The following is a 20,615-nucleotide window of genomic DNA, read 5'->3' on the forward strand; positions in this document are numbered from 1 at the left end:
GAAGAAATCATCGATGAAAAGAATGAACCAGTCGAATTCTCGATAAAAAAATCAAAATCTGAACTTAAATCGATTTTAGGCTTGCGTTAAACCAAGCAGCACTTTGATTCACGCACAAAGTGGTTTTAATTTTGTTTATGTCATTAACAATGGGAAGATTATAAAATAGTTGTTTTTATACCTGATCACTCAACACCCAAATCAGTTTCTTCCACAGACCTTAGATACACTATTTCTCCAGCTGCCTCCGATTCGGGAAAACATATCACTTGGTCTGTTCTCGCACCTTGTGAAATCGATTTTGACTGCTGTCTGATGAGGTATGAAACTGTACAATGCCAGGTTCTGTTCTTGCTGAAGGATGTACACCACTGAGAAGTCGTATTAAGCCTTTTTCTCATGTAGAATCTTGGAAATAGGAGTTCATACCATAGATGAAAAACACATGCCCGTGTTCTCGTTGTTCAGGTAATGTCACTCAAAGATACTTAATTGACAAAATATTGGATTTTATGAGAATTTTGCTGTTTTGATAATACATATGTATGCATGATATATTAAAGCCATAATTTCCTAATGAGGGGCTTGATAAGTATGGATTTTGCAGAATTTATTGTCCAGAGGTCTTCTTATAAAATACAGCAGTTATGATTGATAAGACTCATATTCGTTTTTGTTTCTCATAATAACAACACATGCTACTCATACCCTTATTTTTTGAGCTACAAAATGCATCTTTTACAGCCATTTTAGTCAGATTCAACTCTTTATAGAAAAAGTTCTGGTAATAAACCTTTTGAAAATATTTTGCATATCAATACGGAAAAGTTGCTCTTTATAGATCAGGAAGAAAAATGTTGGATCCGTGTGCTTACTTTTTTGTCCCATTTAAATATTTATTATTATTCAATATTGTGGAGTAAAAAATAAAAGTACTCATGGAGTCATGTATCTATCTTCCAGAACAAATGTCATCAGTAAAATATGTATTTAACTTTATAGATTCAGATCAAACATTATTGAAGTTTCCAAATTTTAAGCAAACATTCAATGTACAATCAATTAAAACTGCCTTAAAATTTAAGGAAACAGAAAAAAACAAGATATGTATATTATAAATAGACGTTTTATTCAATATCATATACATATTCTTAGCAAACAGTCTTGGAAGAAATGTAAGAATATATTTAAAAATCTGATTAAATCAACACAAAATATTTACTGCAAAATTGAAATGGCATTTAAATTCCAACATTCAAATAGATTAATTAAGAAAACAATATATAAAAAAAATATCTTCAAAATATCACAAGACACAAAATACAATGGATATAATAAATGTTGCCAATAGAATTCTTCCCCTAAATATGTACTTTAAACATTTGATTAAGGAATTGCAACAAGCGTAATTTATGTAAAAAAAAGAAACAGAAAGTATCATATATATATTTTTTTTCAAGAGTTTTCAATATATAAAAGTTACATCAACACCAGCACATAAATCATTCATAGTCTTCATTCACTCATTCATCATCATTATCATCATCATCATACATATACCCACTCCATGAACATCATCATTCAAACAGTAGCAAATTATATTAGATTATTATTATCACCGCTCAATAAGCAGCATCACTATAGCTACAGTTATGCAAATTAACATCAGCACTCAATTTGCATTATCACCAGGATCATCATCACTCTGACAAAAATATCAGCACTAGATTATTTTATCATTATCAATATCATCATCATTCACTCGTCAAAAATAATCATCACTCATATATTTATTTTGGGAATGTGAATAAATCAAAACTTTGGCAACATTTAATTGGATGGATAAGAATAAAGTTGTTACTTTAGACAAACTACCTTATTTATGTTTCATTCAGACAAAACAATACACTTGCTTTCCATAAGATTATACAATATATAATACACCGATTTATTGTTTAAAATGCACAGAAACTTGATTATAATTATATTATTTAATCAAGCAATGGGAAAACTTCAAAATATCTTCATTTTCATGATTCCCTATCTATATAAAAGGTAAAAAGTGATTTCAACCTCACACCCCCAGCCCACGATGTTCATAACAACCGTGTTTTTCTGTATGCATATACTTCATATATTATATAAGTTATTATATATCTTAAGTTTCACTAATCTATATTACTTTAAAATTTACTTATATTCATAGTTTCTTATTCATGAACCTTTTTCTTTGTTTGTGTAGGGTGTTTGTATTTATCTAAGGACAATATTTTTTATTTTGTTGAGGTTATGAGGGTGTAATGATAATCGCGCACGTGTAAGTTATGTAACCCCGGCGAAATCGGGTTAATAAAATTTACACGGGTTCCATTATCAATGTACCTCATAACCTCAACAAAATAAAAATATATTCCTTAATTTACAATTTTTCACGCACATGAATAGTATTTATTCTCGCGACAGTTGCATTTTTCTTTTTAAATATCCGTATTTTTTTTTCTCTCCCGTCATTGTTAACGAATTCGATTGAACAGCTGATAGTAATCTAGTCATTCATATAGTCCCACCAAAAGTGTGGTAATGACACCAAGTTTCCAGCCGCAATGCTACGTAGGCTATTCATGTAACAACAAAATCACCGCACATGTTATGTTATCATTATACACTGATAATGATAATACTAGAAAGCATGGTTATTGAGTCTATATCATTGCTAACTGTAAATATATAATTATTGTTAAAGTAACAGCTTTTTATAACAGCTCTATATAGCTGTTAAGAAAAAAGCAATAAGATTTACCTTCCCGCACGATTATCATTATTTTCTTTCAGGAATTACAGTGTCAAAAGTTCACAATATAATTATTTACAATCATACATAGCTCTATTTCTCAAAGAATAAAAATATTAAATGTTTTCAAAAGTCGAAGCATTTGTTAATATGTAATATGCAAAGAATGGGGAAAAAACAACGCAACATAACCATCTCAAACAGTTGTATCTTATCAACTAATTGTGTGACATGCTAAATGGCAAGTCAATATTGCCATGACAACCAGGTCACTACCATGCATACACAAGTTCGAATCATGTAGCATGATATTAGGTAGCTATTGGGTTACAATTAAAACAGTCGTGGATTGATATGTTTGATGTTTATGGTTCATCAAATTTATCAACGCCCAACGGGATCATAGAATGCTCAATATGAACAAAGTAATATTTTCCAAACGTCACATAGCATAAAGTTCAATAAATCGAATTACAAGTAACAAACTCCTAATACACAATGAAACGGAATGGTTTACGACCACGGCACCACATCCGGTTTAACGCAGTGGAAATGGTGACCTGTAAATAAATGTACATTTAATGAAACTTAAAACCACATATCCACGCATTGAAGTGCACAGTTTCAAGGAATAACTTCCATTTTCTTATGGTGAAGGTAACTTACGAAATCTTATCTAAGCATTTCAACAAAAAGAAATCTACAACATACAAGAATATGTTTCTAAATTCGTAACAAGCGAATTAATTTGGGATATTTTCTTTTCATCTTATGTCTTTCTTCTTGATACCGACTTAACTTTGGGTTTTTGATCTTTGACTTTATGCATTAGTGAGACAGCACAATACAGAGAGCAAATGTGCCACTATTGCAAGGAGACGCTGCGCAAATATACAGCACCCTCGCATAGTATACGGCAATTCGGTTACGCAACATATTTAGTATAGCGAAGGCCTCCTGAAATGAAATAAATCTGCTGATGAATAAACTTAAACATTCATCAAAACAAAAATGCACTTGTCTTAACTTTACAAAAAGTCAAAAGTCACACTTAAAGCGTATTAAAGTAGAAACATACATAAAGCAAACAAATAAGAACTTTTACTGTGCAAAATTTGCGTATTTTAACTACTATTTGAAAGGTATCCTACATTTGTGTTTGTGTCTATGAATGATTTTCACAGCTTAATGTTGTTTTTTCCCCAAAACTTATTGTTTTCAATATATTACTGAAAAAAGATAACATCTCAAAATGTAACATAAAAATATAAACATATAATTTTTCACCCAGATATGGCACAAATAACTTTATAGATACTTAAATCAATCATCATACAATGAAAGAATAGTGTTACTTGAAGTAAAATTCTCATAAGTAAACCTTTGAAATTGTGGGTTTCAATGACGTAAGCTCTATCATAGATACAACACAGACGTTAGTCCTCCATAGGCTGTGGTTGTGCCTCGAATGTCGCTAAGCTACACGTATTACCGCCAGTGGATAGAGTATCTAACAGTGTGCCTATTGGCGTCACGACGGCATTCCCGAGAGTCGTGTGGCCGAGAGCTATCCAATGCACTGTAACGAGGTTCATTCAAGCATGAACACAGCGGCTCCCTTCCACTTCATACTGAACTTTCATACAAACTTTATCCTGCGTAGACGGCTGTCCTAGCACTGTTTCGAAAGGTCTTACTTGTGGTCTCCCTTGATTTAAAATACCTTTGGTAATGTGTATTTCGCTTCCAAATAGTATAACGATGTTGCTAACGACTCTTTCAGTTGAATCACGAACTGACGGACCATTGTTGAATTCTGGTAATCTTGGAAACCCTGCAATTTTTATATCATTATGATTAAGGCATAGTTTTCAAAATCTAGGATAAATTTAAAGCAAAAACAATATTCATATTTGTGTTAAGTAATAAAGAATGCATACTAGTATTTGTATAAAACACACCTAAACCTCAATAACGTGACGCTAACCAAATTAGAACACTATCCAAAATGGAACACTTTCAAAATGCATGTGATATATAATACTGGACATTCAAAGCTCTCTATTTAGAACTATATGCACTGCTAACAAGTAAACAAATCATGGCATTAAAACTGAAGTCATCTATTGGTGGCATAGTTAGAAAAAAATCTGGGTTCAAGCACTCTGTAGAAATGTTTTACAATCATCTTCAAAAAGTGTTCCAATTTGGGTAGCGGCACGTTAGTTAAAGTAATAGCAAACATTTTGTCTCTTTAATGCATTGATAGGTGAGGTGTATTGGTATGATTTGCTATGCCTCCTGATACGGAATATTTACCGATTGCCGTAATCCATGCTTCTATTAGAAAAAAAGAGAACAAACGACTCAATGTTTATTCTTTCATAAAGTCAAGTCAACTAAATGGTTTGTAGTCCCTACTATAGGCGCTGTTAAGCGTACTTCTATGGTAATCCAATGCAAATTTTGTAGTAGTTTACAGAACAGCCGAATACATGTAAATAGATTTAGGCATCAATAATAGTTTGACCTATGGTCTGCTCTTATACCTAATTATGTTTGATCATTTGGTAGTGCCTTTAAGACGAAATATAGAAATAAATACAACTTAAATTGTGTTACAAAATATAGATAATTGAAGGCTTAATATGGTGCAATGATCTTTGACTCAGAAAGTTTTTTTTGCTAAAATTCATAAGAAAAGCAACATTTACTTTCCATTTGATTTAATACATGAATTGTTATTCCTTATTGTCATACATTTTCACGAATTATATTTCAAACAAATATGATAAATCAAAAGCAGCGCTTGTTAAGTTGTAGTCTTGGAACACATGTCGAGAGAGGCATGTTTGATAGCGTACCAGGAATCTACCTTTGATGAAAGCTTAGTAATGAATTTCTGGCATGATGTAGCCGAACCGTTAACCTTCTACAATCATAAAGTGGTCACGGTAATGTACCGATCGACCCCAGTAGAGTGTAAATATGGTAAAAGGGAAACCCAGAATGATCTATTTCCAGAATTTCTGGCGTTGTCTATTTACTGAATTAAGATATTTCTAGAATTATGTAGTTTCTTCGAAATTCCTGAAGTTTGAAGTTTCAAAGGATAATAAGTTTTGGTTTAAGCGCTGCTAGCAGTTTTTCAGGGCCGTGTTAGAATAGGTAGAGCTATTGTGACTAAGAATCTGCTTTGTTGAGGTTTCAGTCTCCTTTCAGACTCGTTTCAACATTAATAAAGAATTTTGTGATATTGAAAAATAATTGTCTCTATTTGTAGGAAGTGCTTATATAGAAAATATGTCGAAAGATTAGACTTCTATTCTTTGAAGAATTTTTATACGCATTTTGTAAAGAAATCACCAATTTGGCGGCCATTTTTGAAAAAAAAGCACATTTCTTATACTTTTAAGATTAGACTTCTATTCTTTGAAGAATTTTTATACGCATTTTGTTAAGAAATCACCAATTTGGCGGCTATTTTTGAAAAAAAAAGCACATTTCTTATACTTTGTAGAGAATCGAAATTTCACTTTTTCTACTTCACTAGTTTTACTTAAATCGGCTGTGCGACGACATATTTTGCTATATAAAGTTGATTTTTTACTGTAAATCTTCTCAAGGTTCATTATTTTTATTTGTTTCCATTCAAGTGAGTGAAATCAAAGTAATCTTAGCTAGAAACGCTTAAAAATAAACAGTCAAGCGTTCTGATCCTCTATTTTTATGATGGCTTTAGAAAGAACAAACTTTTTTCCTTTTGAACTGCAAACTTTTAGGAAAAAAAAATGTTATTCATCAGAATTTTTTGTGTAAATCGTTGAATCTATCAGAAATTATAAAAAAACGGGGTATGTTCGTCTTCAAAATTCAGGAGGTAGGTGTAACATATACTGCTATTCTGTGCAAAAAGAATTAATTGATTGTATACTGTAATATTATCATATTCTTAAAGATGCTCCACCGCCGACAGAGCATAAATGATATTCATCACTTAAAGAATAATTGGTGTTTAATCGTGTATAAATATGTCTAATTAACATAAAAAATAATATAAAATAATATGTTTTGCCTTTGGTGCATGTGCAATCAGTACTTCATTCCATATAGGATAGAGTGCCACGGAATGTTTTAATTAATTATTTTTCATATTTTTCACTTGAAGTAAAATTAGAAGCTCAAACTTTTCAATTGTGGTTATGGTGTAAAGTAAGTAACTTTTGTAACTGAAGGAAAATACTTAATCGTCTGCTTCTGTTTTTGATAGTGAAAAATTATCGTTTGTCAGCAGTGGAGCATCTTTAAAGATGCTCAATCGCCGACAGAGCATATACGAATATCATCATCTGAACAATAATTGATGTTAAATCATGTATTTATGTGTCTAATTAACACAAAATAATATAAAATAATTTGTTTCGGGACGTAATTATTCTTTGTATATTTTTATCTTCTAGTAAAATAAGAAGCCCAAACTTTTCAATGGCGGTTATGTTGTAAATTAAGTAATTTTTGTAACTAAAGAAAAATACTAATACGTTTACTCATGTTTTTTATTGAGAAAAAATACCATTTGTCTTTTTGTATACTTTATGACACTGTCAACCGTTTCATTTTTGCAAGAAACATTTTTTCGCAAATTTTCTCGAGAACACTTGAACGCTAAATCAATTGTTTGGAGAATAATTCATAAAGCGTATATTGCTAGTAAGCGAATAAGGAAGCCGCGAAATATTGTAAAAAAAAAATGTAAATTAAAAAAAGTAGTTTACAGAAAGAGATGAAATTCGAAATATCTAGTTACCACTTTTCCATTTATTATTTTTCATATAAATTGATGTTTGTTTAAAATAATGATTAATAATTAATAGCATGGATCTTACCATTCAAACTTCGGATGCTGCCCATTGGCACCTAATGTTCCATTGGCTGTGGTGGCACTCCGAAGGACGCTATCCGACAAGTGTTACCATTAGTTGATAGAGCATCTAACACTGGTCCAATCGGCGTCACCACTGCGTTTCCATTTGACATCAGACCGATAGCCATACCGATAGAGTGCAATGTTGTTCCCTTAAGCATGAACACTGCTGCTCCGGAGTCTCCAGGAAGAAAAACATTTATTGATGATTTGGTTCCTTCCACTTCATACTGACCTTTATACAAACTTTGTCCTGAGTAAAAGGTTTTCCTAAAGCGGTTGAAAGGAGTCTCGCCTCTGCATTCATCGCAACCAAAGAACCTTTCGTCATGTGCGTTTCGCTCCCGAATTGGACGATCATATTGCTAACGGCTTTTACAGAAGGGTCACGGAGTGTCGAACCATCATTAAATTCTGGTAAGTCTTTAAATCCTGTAATGAAAAATCTTTCATATAAGCTTTGTTTTCGGCGTCTGTAGATAAAAAAACTATGCTCATTTGAAGTATAATGTCAGGTATGCTATTTTATTTCTATTGTACCAAGTGTCGCTGAGATTAAACTAAGGGGAACACTATGAATTGACTGAAGTCTTTCAAAATTAAAATACAATGTATATAGGGAGAACGTCCGTTAAACACAGTTTTATTTACAAAATTATTCTTCGAGTTGGCAAATATGGTTAATGTAAAGATATTGTTACACAACCAATGAAAATGTTTTCTCTTTTGGAAACAATATCAGTATATAAAGCTTGTTGTAGTTGTAATACATTAAGAGATGCAGGACGGGATAAAAAGTATCATTGCCTACCTATGAGTGGTGTTACAACAAAATCCTAACCCTCGGGGGAATTCCTGAATGTCCAACCCTAGGCAAGCCTTGAGCTGGATGTTCATGAATTACCCTCGGGTTGTGACATCCTATAGGTAGGGTAAGAATCTATTAATAAACTGTTTTTCATAAGTACAATGAATGGCATTCTGGTAGTATATATGAATGCCTCAAAGACATCAGTAGCTTCTGTTCCGGAGACCAGTTCATCAACCGATAGGTATTTTGTGAACAAATGAATGATAATTGACAATACATAATACCTACTGTAGGCTCAGGTTTCTGACAGAACTGGCAGCAGTGCATACATTGTAATATTTTGCTTTTCCAATGATCTTAAAGTACAGACATAATATTTGGTTTTACAGAGATCATATGGTTATGATGTATCGATACCTGTACTGTAGGCCTAATCAGTTCGATTGCATGAAGCATGTGCTAGCTCTTTTAAAGAGTGTGATCGCCATCTGACAACCTCGAAGCGTATGCACAGGTATCAACGTTATGGCATGACAATTCTATTTATCTAATGGAGATTATATGATCAAATAAATTCTATTAAAGGACGCTATGTCAAGGATATTTTGGAAACTTGATTAAACGTGGTAAATCAGGGATATTTCGCATAAGATGCCTTACCCATTTTTTGATATCTGTAAGTGTGATCCATTGCAACTCCTCCTCTTACAGGCTTTCTGGCTTCATCAGATATCATTACGACGGCGGCATCCACGCTGGAAGCCAGATCAGGATTAAACACTGCCCTCTGTACAAATCCACAGGCGTTTCCACTGGGGTATAAGGAACTTGGAGCTGGCTGGTAAACATCAACACGATTCATTTCACTATGGGTAAAGTCAACCTTTGAATCAACATTAAAAAGTACATGGGCACATGTTAGAAAACCTATGCTATCATTGTATTTTACAAACGGACCCAGAGTTCCTCCGCCATTTTGTACTGGTTGTTTCCCTATGTTGCATCCCATTTTCAAATCTGTATGGCGTAACGAACTAGGAAACGTTTGATATCCAAACTCAAAGTAACCTTCCCGTACATCGGTATCAATTGTATTTTTTTCTCCTACATCAAGTTTTTTTGGGAATTCTTTCTCTCCTAGAGGCACCACGCCTTTTGTACTACAGTAAAGCACAATGCAGAGACCCGGTTCAACTGATCCTCCCCTGTTTTTCGACCGTACAGAGCAAGCACTGATAATATTGAGGTTGCTATGGTTACACCATAATGCAGAGCTGTGTGACTGTATTGCTCTTTGTGCAATTTCTATCTCCTCATTTGAAAGGTTGCGGCTTGAGTCTTCCTTTAATTTCACTATTCTCGCTTCACTGTCGATCTTGTATGGGTTGCGTAACATGACTGTACCGATATATTCCTTTTCAAGATCTTGCGCCTGCATTATCTCTGTGGAATATACCACAAAAACTCTCCTCCTTGTACCGTCGATCTCTTTTCTATGACCTGGTATAACTGCAGGGTTTAGTTCCGAATATTTATTGCCCAGTCGTTCTCCAATTTCGGCCATGTAAATCGCTTCAGTTTCGTCATTTACATGCACACTACTCATACAGTAAGCTAAGTTGTTGTCGTCTGCGAACTTTATCATTGCCTTAACAGCTGGGATATTTTCCATGAATGTGGCAACATACAAGGCCGTTGCATTAGTCTCCTTAATTTCAGCTGATGAGCTCTTAAAAACATCAGGGTCTATTTCTATGCGTTCATTCCAGTTATATTTTGGCGACATTGACTTAAGTACAAACTCGACAGCTTCGGGTGTACCAAATGCTGCTAAAATTAGCATTGGGTCGACTGGAAAAGGTTCCGAACCGAATGTTCTTTTCTGAAATACATCTTGAAAGGCTTCAATATCAGAACCATTCCCCTTCACTGCTTCAATCAGTCTTTCAACATCTGTAAGTAAATCAAAGTACTGTAAGTACTGAATTGAAAAAGCATTGATGTAACAAAAATTGAGTTCAAAGAAGGCAAATATGACATAATTAACATTTTAGAGAGTGTATTTTCTTGCAAGTCTCATATCCTTATCTTTTTGAGTCATTTATCTGTGTTCATTTATTCATTTTAAATAAAGTTAAGATTGCAGACAATCATTCCTCCTCATATCAAAAGAAGAATTTAAAAATTAGGAGAAGATTTTGAGAAAATACGAACAGAATTCCGTAGTTTAGCAGGGTGACTTGCCACACGCAGTGTTCAAATGTACTTCGGTATTTTTTTTATCAGATATTTAAATGCATTTAATACGCTGGTTAAATATTGTATATAATGGGAAATATATCTTGACTTGCAAGTTTACATCACAGTTCTAACATAGGTGACTCCAAGTCCGCTTTGCGTGATGACAACTTTGTTTACATTGGGCCGTTTACACTATGGCTGAGTGTCACAATATTTCACTGCATCTTTATCCCAGTATTTTATATTCCCTTCGAGCTCGTTAATGAAAGGATGCTTGCTGGCAATCCGTGCGAAATGGAAATATGTTAGCTTCTGCATAAATCATCCAGACGCTTGATGAGTGCGTAGTCAACAAGCGTCTGTTTGAGTGAGACTTGGTTAATTTCAGACGTCCGTCGTAATGACATGATCACAATACGAACGTACCTGTTCTCCAAAATGACTATCAATATACACGTAAACCCAAAAAACTTTTGTGTCTTTCTTATGTCACAATGAATTTAGATTATGTCATTATATAATAGATTATTAATGTATATTATCAAAGTACCAGGTACTTAACGTTACATACCAAAATCCTGGCAATTCTTTCATTTAGTGTTACCCAAACCGGTAGTTTAGATTGAAATATATGCTAATGACTGGCGAGAACATCATTTATAGACGTTAACGCTATAGTCTTTGTAGAAATGTTTGTAACTATACTATTTATGAAAAATACCACATAAGTTTTTCATTGCAATTAAATGCACTATGACAACATATTTGTTCTAGGAAGATGCAAATGAGAGGTCAATCGCATTTCAGCAAAATTTACCATAGGGTAGGAGATCATCCAAGCCTCCGGTGGACTCAGGTAGTGTGGTTTCACCTCCTATAGGATTTACCGCCATTCCCGTCAATATCCTCTCCGAAAATGCATCTACAGTATAAAAAAGAACACCCACATTTAAAGTTATATGTGCGGTAACTGGCCGAAAATTCTGGCGTGTTTATTTGTCTTCATTAATCTTTGATGAATTAAGCCGTGAACATAATTCAAATGGCTTCAGATGCCTTATAAACGTTAGTTACAGCACAGTAATTATGCAATGTAAAACTTATAACTTTAAGGGATAAAATTGGTGATAATGAAAGTAGATGTTTTGATTTTTTAGGATAACTCCTGCATGATGTTCTGTGATTAATATTGAATATTATCATAACCAAAACTAATAATATGCGATATAAATTACGTCCCGATAATTCTAAATTGCATTCTTATATGGCCATGGGCCGTAACGGTCACCTAACGTCTCGCAGAAAACAACATAGCCACAGTATATAGTAGCGACTAACAATTAAGGCAATACAAGGAGCGCCACATGTGATGAGTTTAACCTTAACAGTAGGTCATTGGTAGCCCTTCATCATAGTATGCTGCGTTGTACAGCCCACAATTCCGTACTCTTTTGCCGCTTAGTTATTAACAAGAAGTCGTTTACAAAATAAGCCTATTTGATCCCTGTGACCTTGAATGACGATCAAGGTTAGTTTATTTGAATACACTTGGTAGCCTTTCATACCAGCATGCTACAGGCCAATTATCAAGTACCATAGGTCTTTCGGTTATTGGGAAAAATCGTTTGAATGATGAAAAGTGTATGCACAGCGCACGACGGCGGGCGGAACAAATCAAATCACCGCAAACTGGCCACATACTTTCACAACACTCCCCTTGTTTAGAAATGTTATATACGAGAACATTTAAGAAACTAAGTTTAATTAAAAAGAATTGCTGTATATTCTGTATGTTCTACCCCGAAGGACATGGCATCTCAGCCTTAGCAAGAAAATTTGAGATCAAGAAGTACGAACAACTTATCATCAAAGGTCTTTGAAGATTGTCCTTTGCAAAGTGCACGAGGCTTTGGTCAATGTATCATCGTAGTCTATGTACGTTCAACATGGTCTCGCATACATCGTGCGAATTCCATATTCACACATTGCATACAGGGGAGACCAACAAACCAACTTTTGATTTAATCTTGATTTTAGCTATTGTCTTGATTTATGACGCCTCATTTTATTAATTTATCTGTGCCGTACCGATTTCAAAAGTAATCAACCTCTAATTGCTTAGTTATCTTCCTACATATAACTATAAAATAAGAAATTTAGAATATTATGCCTAATTATTCGTTTTTGAATTTAATTACAAAACTCATATACGCGTCAGGAAATCGAGGGGCATAACTCTAATCAGAATATCATACAGTTATTCGCTTATTTTCCCTCAGTCTACGTATGTGTGTTGTTAATCACCTGCTTAAAAAAGGAGGTAATGATTCAGTGGAGTATTCGCCTTGTACGTGAGTAAATATTATACAAACAGCCTAAACAGGTGTGGTCAATCTCTTATTGAGAGTTGTCATCAGCCAACGGTAGATATTTCCTAAGCACGAAGGCATGTTATGTAGTAGAAGAATAGGTTGATTATGTTTAAATGCCAAGAAATACATTTCTTGCAAACTATACCATACCCTTGTCTTTCTTACCGTGGCCAAGTGACGAGTCTGGATCGTCCGTCATTACCGTGGTCTGGGCTGGATCGTCCGAAATTAGCAAGGTCTGGGCTGGATCATCTGACATTACCAAGGTCTGGGCTGGATCGTCCAACATTACCAAGGTCTGGGCTGGATCGTCCGACATTACCGAGGTCTGGGCTGTATCGTCCGACATTACCGAGGTCTGTGCTTGATCGTCCGACATTACCAAGGTCTGGGCTGGATCGTCCGACATTACCGAGGTCTGTGCTTGATTGTCTGACATTAACAAGGTCTTGGCTGTATCGTCCGACATTAGCGAGGTCTGGGCTGGATCTTCCGACATTACCGAGGTCTGGGCTGTATCGTCAGACATTACCGAGGTCTTGGCTGGATCGTCCGACATTACCGAGGTCTGTGCTTGATTGTCTGACATTACCAAGGTCTTGGCTGTATCGTCCGACATTAGCGAGGTCTGGGCTGGATCTTCCGACATTATCGAGGTCTGGGCTGTATCGTCCGACATTACCGAGGTCTTTGCTGGATCGTCCGACATTACCGAGGTCTGGGCTGGATCGTCCGACATTACCGAGGTTTGAGCTGTATCGTCCGACATTACCGAGGTCTGGGCTGGATCGTCCGACATTACCAAGGTCTTGGCTGGATCGTCCGACATTAGCGAGGTATGGTCTTTACTGAACATTTCTACCTCATCAGATGCTTTGGTCTGAAAAAGTAAAAACCATCTATGGTATTATGCATAGATTACATAAGCCCAAAGAAATATCAACAAAACCCTAAATGCATATTTCGTCTCAATACTCAATATTCAGGAGATACATTTGTCTTGATTGTCACTGGTTACATGAAATCACATTTTCATATAATGACAACTTATGTTCAATAGACATGGAGTCGCCTTATGCGTCGGTTTACTAGACTGAATGTTCCAAATACCTTTCAATAACATCGATGGATCAATTGATTCTGTCAAATAATAATACATCTATATTACCGTTAGGATGGTAAAGTTAAATATATTTTTCTATCCTTTTTGTTACACTTTCTTTGAAAATATCAATTTGATTTACATTAAAACCTGGATATAATAATTTCATTGTGACAGTGAAAACAATTCCATCCGACTTTAAAGTGTGTTTTTTATGAAAACAGTTATGCTTTGTGTAAAATATACTGAATATAGATTGTTAGAATACCTCTTCCTGGACAGAGGATATTTTATTGAATTTATTTTATTTGATACTGCGGACCTTGCTGGTTGGATATTTATGTTGCACCAGTTTCAACAAGAGGGATCATGTGCGCCCACCGTAAATTATTTTTGTCCTGTCAAAGAAATATGTCCTTTTCTCTGCTTTCCCTCCGTTTTCCATTTGAAAAAATTTAAATAAACATAGGGAAACTTCACATAAAGGTTATTCAGCTGCAGCGTACTTTTCAGTCTTTGTGTACTTGTCGAATGATTATTGTATGTTATGAATTTCTTGTCAAATGTCTTACTATTGGATACGATGGTGTTCTTAGATTTGATTTTAAATGGACATACGATACTAAGCAGACCGTACAAGTTTAATGTGATTAAGACCTCTTCAGTGCTTTCTGAAAAAGTTTCCGAACAGATTTTGACGCGAACCATAGAATAATCTACATATGTATACCTGTTGATGAAAACAAAGATCACCCCTATTACCTTCTTTACCGATTCTGTTTAATTTCATCCCGCCATTGTCTTGGATGATATGTGTGGATGTGGTTCGAAATGAAATGGATATTCAGAACCAGGGATCAAGCAGACCATATATGACCTTTCTATTTTTATTGAACCACCAACCTGCAGTCAGTACCGTGCAACTGTCCCACATTGGACTCGAACTCGCGACCCAGATGTGGAGGACTTATTGCAAGTAACAAGTTGGAAACCAGCTAAGACCAAAATTAGTTACAACGTATGCATGTCACCTAAAGAGCCAATAGAACTAACATGCTTACCATATTCGCATGTGCTGTGTAAATTGGTTGTATTTGTTATTGTATATAGTTACGTGTTGATATTTTAACAAAGTTGGCATTTGCAAATAAGCAATATAAGATTGAGGCTTGATCGTCTCTAAATGTAACTCGATATCGGTTCCTTTGTTTTACGTTTAACGTTCAATCAAGGTAAAATGAGGGAACATATCACTAAAAGTTACATTGCAAGTAACACTCTTCATAGTTATAGAAATCCCATTTAATCTATTTAACACGATGTTTTCAAAACCTGTTCAATGTTATTATATCTCGGTAATTTAACACGTGCCATGTCATTGAGCTGTATTGATCATATTCCAAAATTTTTAGAAAAATCCCAAAATCTAAATGATCAACTAACAACATGTTCCGTAAATTCAGAACACAATAATACCAGCCAATCACAAACGACGATTTAGTTTACCTACCTACCTACCTACCGACCTATAATTACCTATGATAATAGCGTTATAAAGTTGACGTTTAAACATGTGTAAATGTAACTTGATATCGATCCTCTATTTTACTAGTCTCATATTCATTCGTCCTAGCTAAAAACAGACTCTCTAGCGAGAAGTTTCATTGAGACTTATACTATTTCCCATGGTTATATCAACTTCATTTCATTGTGCTGATTACATCCAAAGAGGCTGACATTGAAGACACATTGAATATTAACCTAGCTTTAATGTGTTGAAAATTCATTCCAATTAACAAAAATGTTAACATCAATTAATGGAATTAAGGTTTGGCATATTTATTAGAATCGCTAAAAGACAGCACGATTAGAGAGATAATCTTTTTAATCAGTTTACACCCAATCTGTTAATTACCTGAATGTCAAATAATATCAAAAAATACTTACTCTACTAGGATTTGCTCCACGCTGAAGAAGTTTGACTATATCAGTATGTCCTTTTTCAGCAGCACTTTTTAAGGGTTCTCCCTGTGTACAAGTTTTGTATTAATTATCGAAGATAATTCTACATACACACATTTGACGTTTTAGTTTGTGTAAATGTATCTCTAGTTCGGTTCCTCTATTTTTTTTTTAGTTTCATTAGTCCAGCTGAAGAAACGGTCTATCAATCGAGAAGTTTCATTGTGACTAGTACAGAGTGTTTCAGAAAACATGTCCCGAATTTACTGTTTAATAAAATCCTAACCCACAAAGATCCAGAAATAAATTGTACACCATTAAAACATGAATATCCATATAATTCTATTGGTGGGTATTTATAGGCAGTCTATATGCCACAAAATTACACTCCTGTAATTTAAAAGTATTAGGAAATGACATCACTTGTATGATATATTTATCATTGGGATTGATTAAAAACATGCTATTTCAATCAGTTGTAACCATTAAAAACATGCTATTTCAATCAGTTGTAACCATAACAATGAATTATGACACTTTTAGGGATATCAGTATGCAATCATATTCGAATGCTACTATAGGAGGAAAGCATTAGTTAAACAATGGCATATGTTTTGAACAGTTCATGAATCAAAACGGTTTTGAAGATGAAAAACTACATACATGCTAAATATCTTGCATATAAGTTCCAATAAAAGAAATGTTGATATAAATTTTTGGATAGAAAATTTAGCAGATTTATTGGAATGCTACTATAGGAGGAAAGCATCAGTTAAACAAGGATAGATATTTTAAACAGTTTATGAATAAAAATGGTTTTGAAGATAAAAACTACATACAGACTAAATATCTTGCATATAAGTTTCAATAAAGAAATATTGATATAAATTTATGGAAAGAAAAATAGCATACTTATTCGAATCACAGAAAATCACGGTAAGAATGTTAAAGTTTGGTGTTATCAGTCCGCAACCATATAAGCCAATCACAGGCACAGTTTAAATAGTCAGGGTATGTTTACTAAATCTTATGATAACATCATTGAAACGTTAAGTAATGAAATTGTCTGTTACAAAGTTAAGATATTTACATTGTGATTAATACCAATTTTAAGGGATTGCTACGATAAAGCTTCGATAAACAATGGCATAATATTGGAACAATATATGAATGATTTTTTAAAAGATTAAAACCTACTTTTGATATGTTGGAAATTCATTCCAATTAATAGAAATGTTAACATCAATTAAAGATGCTTCGCCGCCGACAGAGCATAAATGATATTTATCATTTATACAATAATTGGTGTTTAATCGTATATATATATATGACTAATGAACGCAAAAAATTATACAAAATACAAATATTTCATGGCCTACTGTGCTCTAGTTCATAATATTTAACCCGAGGTGGTGGTAATCAACAAATGTTATATTGCACGAGGCCGAAGGCCGAGTGCAATATAATATTTGTTGATTACCATCACCGAGGGGTAAATATTATGAACTAGAGCACAGTAACCCATGAAATATTTGTTTTATTACATAATCACCAGTTTTTCAGTTGAATATTATTATAAAATGAATACGACAATCACTTAACAAAATCATCAGCACCGTACCGTACGGAAAAGCTTCAAATCCTATTGAAGATTGACATATAAACCACGTACGTCACGTTGTAACTCCGGTTTGGATGTCTTATTGTCTTTTTTTACAATATTAGACCTGCATGCAGCCTTTTGATCTAATAAATTCGCCGTGTCCTTCCCCTACTCGATAAACGTCTACATGACGTGCTTGTTTCGAGATCTATAAAGCTAGCGCGAAATTGTACGTGAACCTTTGTGACGTCATAAAAAAGTAACTCACTGTTACGCGCGATTCCTCGGAGGTTTTCTACAAAACTAGACAATAACAGCGAGGTGTTCCTAAAGCCGTGCAATATAACATCTCGTACCGTGCAATATAACGTTTCCATGGGAGCGTGCAATATAACTTCGAACCGTGCAATATAACAAGGTTTTATTGAACGGTCGGTGTAATAGTTGAAAATATTATATTACTTCATATATAGATTGGTGTAAACAAAGTATGTAATAAAATAATTTATTTTGCCTTTGGTGCATAAGCGATCAGTACTTCATTCCATATAGGATATAATGCCACGGAATTTTTTCGGGATGCAATTAATTATTTTTTATATTTTCAACTTGAAGTGAAATTAGAAGCTCAAACTTTTTAATGGTGGTAATGGTGTAAATTAAGTAACTTTTGTAATCGAAGAAAAATACAAAATCGTCTGCACTGTTTTTAATAGCGAAAAAATACCATTTGTCATCGTTGGAACATCTTTAATGGAAAGAACGTTTTGCATATTTATTAAACGTGTTAAAAATTTGCAAAATCACGATAAGAGTGATAGATTTTATTTATCGAAGAAATAATCAGTTTAACACACAATCTGTTAATTACTTGAATGTCAAATAAAATTTAAAAAAAATACTTACCGAACTAGGATTTGCACCCTTCTCAAGGAGAACTTGACTATTTCGATGTGTCCTTTTTCAGCAGCTCTTCCTAATGGGATTTCCCTGTGGAAAGGGTTTGTATATATATATATTGGAGACAATTTTACATACACACATTTGGCGTTTTAATTTGTGCAAATGTAGCTCAATCTCGGTTCCTCTATCTTATTGTCTGAATTACATTAATCCAGCTGACGAAACGCTCTATCTATCGAGAAGTTTCACTGTGACTAGTACAGGATGTTTCAGAAAACATGCCAAGAATTTAATGTTTAATAAAATCCAAACCCACACAGATCAGATATAAATTATAGACCATTCAATATGGATATCCATAGAATTATATCGGGGTGTATATATAGGTGTAGTTTAAGACATTTAGTTTATATGCCACATAAAAAAACTCCTTAAATTTTAAAAGTATTCGGAAATGACGTCACTTGTATAAGTAACGTCATCTGAATATAAGTCAAGATTTTTCCTAAATGTCGAATTTAATCTGTGAGTATTTATTGCAAAAATATTCAAACTGTAGTATTGTTGTAAAAACAACATTTTGTTGTTTTGCACATTAACGCGTATTTATCTGCCCAAAATTCACCTCTGATGTAGTTCCATCGTAAAAATAATTATTTCTACCTCAATACTGTAAATCTATGTAATCGAATATAAAAACCAATATATCATTTTTAAGTGATGTAATTAATGACGTCATACTGTTTTATTGTTAAATCCTTGCCGTAAATGATTGTATTACAACTAAAGATGATATCATTTGCTATCCATAATGTCTTTAATATGTGAAATTATGATTTTTCATGAAGAAGTTATAATAGTCTAAAGTCGGGACATGTTTTCTTTAACTACCTGTACTCTTTTCCATGGTAATATCAACTTCATTTTCTTACTTATTACATCCACATAAGCTGACATTGAATATATATTCAGACATACATGTATATGGTTATTCTTCATTTTCAGATGTTATAATGTTGTGACCTTTATACAATGTTGTTATTTGGCACCATTGATTCAACAGTTTGGTGATAATATCTCATTGAGATTGTTTGGAAACATGTTATTTCAATCAGCTGTATTGATCCTATCCCATACACAATTCGAAAAAGTTGTGATCATAATAAAGAACTATGACACTCTTAGGGATATCAGTACGCAATCATATAAGCCAATCACAGGCAAAGTTTAAATAGTCACGGTAACTTTTATCCAATATGATTATAGCATACTTAAAACATAATGCTATACAATTTACTTGTTGCACACAAAGCTGAATTATTTACATTATGATTGATAACAATGCAATGCTACTATAGGAAGAAAGCATCAGTTAAACAATGACAGATATTTTAAACAGTTTATGAATCAAAGTGGTTTTGAAGATAGTAACTACATATATGGTAAATATCTTGCATATACTGTAAGTTCATATGCAAGAAATGTTGATATAAATTTATGGATAAAACATTTGGCATATTTATTCCAATCGTAAAAAATCACGATCAGAGAGTTAAAGTTTGGTGTTATCAGTCCGCAACCTACGATGGCCCATATCAGCCGACATGGCAACTGCTTTACTAAACTGTAGTTGTACACACATTTTTGGTGATTGTCATGGCAACTGCTTTAGTAAAAAGCACTTCCCAACGTGTTTTGTCATTTTACTAGTTTGGCAACTGCTTTACTAGAGTAACTGCTTTGTCATCCTTACGCGTGGCCCATATCAGCCGTATTGGCGAGTGTCTGGCTTTTGAGACAATTAACATTCCACGCCGATATCTAACCTAGTTTGACGCTGTGCACGTGTACTGATAAATGACCTTTGAAACCAAAACCATATTTTACGACACTTTTTCTTGGTAGA

The 20,615-nt window shown here is 33.9% G+C and overlaps 1 protein-coding gene across 1 annotated transcript; it reads right to left on the reverse strand.

Moving 5' to 3' along the window:
* Positions 1–1,100: 1,100 nt before the first annotated feature.
* Positions 1,101–18,798, reverse strand: LOC138317604 (uncharacterized). Its single transcript, XM_069259384.1, has 7 exons — positions 18,713–18,798; positions 16,189–16,269; positions 13,305–14,019; positions 11,585–11,689; positions 9,187–10,479; positions 7,678–8,147; positions 1,101–4,625 (listed from the first exon to the last, which is right to left on the reverse strand). The coding sequence occupies exons 3-6, from the start codon at positions 13,993–13,995 to the stop codon at positions 7,915–7,917; spliced, it is 2,322 nt and encodes a 773-aa protein (XP_069115485.1). The 5' UTR covers positions 13,996–14,019; positions 16,189–16,269; positions 18,713–18,798; the 3' UTR covers positions 1,101–4,625; positions 7,678–7,914.
* Positions 18,799–20,615: the final 1,817 nt, after the last annotated feature.

Source organism: Argopecten irradians, chromosome 3 (genome assembly GCF_041381155.1).
Source record: "Argopecten irradians isolate NY chromosome 3, Ai_NY, whole genome shotgun sequence".
NCBI lineage: Eukaryota > Metazoa > Mollusca > Bivalvia > Pectinida > Pectinidae > Argopecten > Argopecten irradians.